Source organism: Myotis brandtii, unplaced genomic scaffold, assembly GCF_000412655.1.
Source record: "Myotis brandtii unplaced genomic scaffold, ASM41265v1 scaffold1186, whole genome shotgun sequence".
NCBI classification, from domain to species: domain Eukaryota; kingdom Metazoa; phylum Chordata; class Mammalia; order Chiroptera; family Vespertilionidae; genus Myotis; species Myotis brandtii.
The window spans coordinates 783,897-789,719 of NW_005354120.1; the positions used below are offsets into that span (position 1 = coordinate 783,897).

Genomic DNA, 5,823 nt, shown 5'->3' on the forward strand with positions numbered 1-5,823 from the left:
CTTTCTGGCACCTCCATAATGAGAACATTGGTACATTTGAAGTTGTCCCGGAGGCTCCTTATACTGTTTTCATATTTTTGGATTTTTTCTTTTTGCTCTTCTGATTGGATGTTTTTATGCTTCCTCATATTCCAAATCATTGATTTGATTTTTTGAATCCTTTACTCTGTTGAAGCCCTGTAATATTCATTTCAGTTAGTGTATGCTTAATTCCTGACTGCTCCTTTTCCATGTCTTTGACATTCTAAGATCCTTGGAAGTCTTACTAATCCCTTGATGCTCTCATTAATTCATTTGAAGATCTCATTAAGATCCTTGAATAACCTTAAAACCATTTGTTGAACTCTGTATCCAGTGGTCTGCATGCTTCCATTTCTTTCATTTGTAACATGTATCTTTGTCTACACATTTTGGCTGCTTCCCTCTGTTTGTTTCTATGTATTAGGGCAGAGCTGTTATGTTTCCTGGAATTGGTAGCATGGCCTTGTGTAGTAGGTGACCAGTGGCTCAGTCTTCCCAGTCACTTAAGCTGGGTGTGCACCCCAGGTATGTGTTTAATTGCATTCAGTTTTTAATAATTATTTTGATGGTAATTTAAATAAAATGCTGCATTAAGTACTACTTTTAAAATTTTTACTATTTTAAAAATATATTTTTATTGTTGAAGTATTACAGCTGTCCCCCATCCCCCTACCCCCAGGTCTTCACTACCTTATTGCCCGTGTCCATGGCTATGTATAGAAGTTCTTTGGTTTACTCTCCTTGTCCCTCCAATCCCACATCGAGGTATCTGTCTGTTCCATGCCTCCATGCTTTGGATCTTATTTTGTTGGTCAATACATTTTGTTCATTAAATTCCATCAATAAGTGAGATTATGTGATATTTGACTTTCTCAGTTTTTCTAGCTCTAATACTTGTGTAATATTCAAAACTGTGACTAGAATTATTTCTATAGCATAGCAAGTTAGGTAAAATTTTGATCTTTGAACTCTAGAGGTCCTAGCTACTTCAGTAATTAGCAGCTCTATAATAAGTGAAAAGGAGAGAGGCAGTTGTCAGGCACTGTGCTGGGAGGGCGCGGGAGCGGAAAGGGAGTCCTTCCATCATACTACCAAAAAAAAGCTGTAAGATCCTCCTCTATCCCTTCAGACTGCAGGCAGACATTTTGTGACTTCCTTCTCCACTCAGAAGATCCTTTGATATCTACTTTATCCTGAATAAAATGAGGCTTGGGAGGGGAAGAAACACACAGTGTAATTATAACCCCCAGGGGAAATCCCAGTCAGCCCATATGCCTCTAGGGACAACTCTATCTGAGGTACTATTAATAAAGAATAATATCTGCAGCAAAAACAGAACTGAAATATCACCAACATGCCATTTATTACAGAAATAAGAATTCTGAGACATCCAAGAAGGCCTAAGCAACAAAACAATTTTTATACTCTACATTTTTATATAATTGATGAGTTGGAGAATTTAATCACATTTTATTTCTAAGATAGACTCTTCTTGGTTTCTTTAAAAAGAACAGATCTTTTACTTGTGTAGGACTGAAAATTCATTTTCACAACTCTTCCTATCTTTTGCTTGTACATTTGCAGAATTTACTTTTTAGGTTACCATCAAGAAAAGTAAGTAAAATTTTAGAGCTAGCTTTCCTCACTTTACAAATCAAGTATCTGAAACCGAGAAGCTGTCTACCCTCCTCCAGGTCACAAATGGGTTTCTGCATCAGAGCCTGAGCCAGGATTAGCATTCAGACTCTTAGCTCCCCTCAGCACTCCCTGAACCACACCATATCATGTGAATCAGCAAAGAACATGACAACCTGGGAAACTGTGGTTTTAGCTTTAGTTTATATGTACAAAGCAAAGGACACTTACCTTTTTTTTCATTTTCTTGACAAATCTAAACATGATATAAGGATTAACAAGGCAGATAGATAATACAACAAAGATGAATTTGATTGGTATAAACAATGATCTGAGTTGGTTTGTTATTAACCTCTGTGAAATCCAGTTAAAGGAGTTAATATGCTAAAACAAGCCTAACTTATTTTTTTAAATATATATTTTATTGATTTCAGAGAGGAAAGTAGAGGGGGAGAGAGAGAGAAACATCAATGATGAGAGGGAATCATTGATTGGCTGCCTCCTGCATCCCCCCTACTGGGGATCAAGCCTGCAACCCAGGCATGTGCCCTTGACTGGAATCGAACCCGGGACCCTTTAGCCTGCAGGTCGACACTCTATCTGCTGAGCCAAACCAGCTAGGGCAAGCCTAACATATTTTTTAAAGCAAACTCTTGATAGGTATAATCAAATGCTACAAAGAAATGGGGAACTACATTACGAATAATAAATAATCTTAAAATGACTTTAGCCTTTTAACAATAAATTATTTCAATAGTTTATTTTTGTTAAGAATATTTTCTTAGTAAATTAAAGTAATTAATTTTATGACATTGAATAATAAGCTAGAGCTAGAAAAGTTAACATACAGCATTATCTTGAAATTTCAAGGGTGAAAAGTGATTGACTGGAATCTCACCTATGATTTTGAATCAATCAAGTTTGAATAGAAAACTGTATCTGGTTCTTACATATTTCCAATGTAAAAGTCCTTTGACAGAAAAAATTCCACTTTTCTGTATGTGTTTAAATGATATTACAGTAAAAGGCAACATTTGGGTAGCAGAATGTAGCTCGTGAATACATGTGATGTAAATTTAAAAAGAAATTAGCTTTTCCACATGGAAGAAAATCAATGATCAAATAAATTCAACATGATTATGGTGACTAAAGCAAAAATATCAAGTACGATATTTTTTCAGTTGTTTGGCATATATTAATATATTTTCAAACATCAAACAATATTAACACCGATATCTACTACAACCAACTAGCACAATAAGATTCTTAAAATATAGCTAATTATTAACATCATAAAAACCTAATTCCCTTATAAATTCTGCCTCTGTGCTGTGCAAGCTAGTCCAAGCACCATCTTTTTCAGGATTCCCCAGAATTCGTAAGTATTTCAAAGTTAACTCATGTTGAACCCTATGATTTCTCACTGGGTCTGCGGATCTTCTGAACAGGCCTTCATTTATGGGAATATACGCACACACTCATCACAATTTTGAAAAGAATGAAAGGCCTTCATACATGTCAGATTTTAATTTTATCCAGTCATTAATTTTCTGCAGAGTTGTTTTTTCTTGACGTAAAATTTTTGCAAGTTTGTTCATTTTTTCTTCATTTCTTTCTATGTATCTCAACCCTTCTAACTGCAGTTGATCCAGCTTTTCATTGCGACTTTCATCTAGAGGTATGTTTTCACACATTACAGGATTGAATCTAAAATAGGTGTCAGGAGGTAATAGACCATCAAGCATAACATGGACTTCTGTTAAAACAAACAGAGACAATAGGGTGGTTAAGAAAAGTTATTCTACCATTCTACAGTGATCTTTTTTAAAAATATATATATGTTTTATTGATTTTTCACAGACAGGAAGGGAGAGGGATAGAGAGCTAGAAACATCGATGAGAGAGAAACATCAATCAGCTGCCTCCTGCACACCTCCCACTGGGGATGTGCCCGTAACCAAGGTACATGCCCTTGACCGGAATCGAACCTGGGACCTTTCAGTCCGCAGGCCGATGCTACATCCACGGAGCCAAACCAGCCAGGGCTTCAATGTTATCTTTTTAAAAATTTATATTCTTTTAGGAAAATTATAAAGCCTTGCTTATTTTATCATTCCAGCTAATTAACCTTAGAAAAGGAATCTGCAATAATAAATATACTATGAAATAAAATTCACCTATCAGAATACTTCATATAATTCTGTTAAATTAGGATACTTGCTCTAGTACTTTCTTCTCTGTTTTTGGTCATACTGTTAGCCACTGCTGAAATGCCTTTTCAACCCCCATTTTTTTAAAAAAAATTTCTGGAGTTATCTTTATTGAGGCATAATTTACTCTCAATAAAATTCACCAATTTTAAGAAAAAGCCAAGTTCTGACACATATACAATGTAACCACCACAACAATCATGACATAGGACATTTCCATCACTTAAAAACTTCCATCATGCTTCTTTATAGTTGGTTCCTCTTACTATTATCTCTTCTAGAATTTCACATAAAATCATAAGGATATAGCCCTTGTATGCCTAGCTTTTTTTACTTAGCAAAATGCTTTTGAAATTCATCTATGTTGTAGCATATATGAATAATTCCTTTCTTTTTACTGCTGACTAGTATTCCATTATACAATTCTATATAATAAAAGGCTAATATGCAAATCGACCAAACATCAGAATGTCGCTATGACATGCACTGACCACCAGGGGGCAGACACTCAAGGCAGGAGCTGTCCCCCGGTGGTCAGTGTGCTCCCACAGGGGGAGTGCTGCTCAGCCAGAAGCTGTGTTCAGGGGCTAGCAAGTGCAGTGGAGGTGGTGGGAGCCTCTCCTGTCAATGCGGCAGGCAGACATCCCCCAAGGGGTCTTGGACTGTGAGAGGGCGCAGGCTGGGATTAGGGGACCCCACTCCCAGCCCCTAGTGCACAAATGTTGTGCACCGGGCCTCTAGTATAGCATAATTTGTTCTCTCCTGTCTAGTTCTCTTCAGTTTTTAGATATTAGTAATAATCCTCCTAGAAATATTTATACCTAAGTATTTTTGTGGATTGATGATTCCATTTCTCCTGGGGATGAAATTGCTGGGCATAAGGTAAAAGTATGTTTTTTGTTTTTTAAAATAACTACAGTACTGTTTTCCAAACCATTTTCTATACCATTTTGCATGCCAACTATCAATACACCAGAGTTCCCACTACTTCACATTTTTGCCAAAACTTGAGATTGTCTGTCTTAATTTTAGCCATGCCAAAGGATGTGTGGTGGTACCTTGTGGCTTTAATATTCATTTCCCTAATGACTCAGGATGTTGAGAGGTCTTTCATCTGTATAGCTTCTTCATGGAATGTCTGTTCAAATATTTAGCTCATTTTTTTTTTTACTGAATTTTTTTCTTCTTTTATAGATAAGAATTCTCTCTCTATTTTGGATATGATTATATATTTCTGGTAATGGATCAGATACATGGTTTACTAATATTTATTTCAGTCTGTAGCTTGTCTTTTCATTATTGAAAGTGTCTTTGAAATATCAAAATTTGTAATTTGATAAAGTCTTAATTTTTCTTTTTTGGCTCATGCTTTTTGTGTTCTATCTAAAAAATCTTCACGTACGTCAAGGCCATTAAGATTTTTCTCCAGGGTATTTTTTCTAGTAGTTTTACAGTTTTAGCTGTTATAATTAGGTCTATAGTCCATTCAAGTTAATTTCTGTATATAGAATGGTCAAGGTTCAATTTTTTGAATATAGTTATCTGGCTGTCCTAGTACCATTTGTTGAAAAGAATATCCTTTACTCATTGAGTTACCTTTATCAAAAGTCTTTTGAGCTTACGTGTATAGATCTATTTCGGTATTCTCTTATTATATACCACTGATGTATGCCTATCTTTATGCAAATAACATAGTCCCTTGCTTACTGTATTTGTATAGTTTTGAAGTCAAAGGGTATAAGTACTCCAACTTTGTTCTTTTTATTTTTTTTATATATTTTATTGATTTTTTTTTACAGAGAGGAAGGGAGAGAGATAGAGAGTTAGAAACATTGATCAGCTGCCTCCTGCACACCTCCTACTGGGGATGTGCCCACAACCAAGGTACATGACCTTGACTGGAATCGAACCTGGGACCTTTCAGTCCCCAGGCCGACGCTCTATCCACTGAGCCAAA

At 35.8% G+C, this 5,823-nt stretch overlaps 1 protein-coding gene across 3 annotated transcripts in view; it reads right to left on the bottom strand.

Moving 5' to 3' along the window:
- Positions 1 to 2,400: 2,400 nt before the first annotated feature.
- PNPLA8 (patatin-like phospholipase domain containing 8) overlaps positions 2,401 to 5,823 on the bottom strand; it is a 37,264-nt gene continuing 33,841 nt past the window's right edge. For all 3 annotated transcript variants that reach the window (XM_014531041.1, XM_005858479.2, XM_014531028.1), the window contains one exon: positions 2,401 to 3,412. In XM_014531041.1, coding sequence (XP_014386527.1) covers positions 3,138 to 3,412 — 275 coding nt within the window. In that variant the 3' untranslated portion in view covers positions 2,401 to 3,137. The remainder of the gene's footprint in view (positions 3,413 to 5,823) is intronic.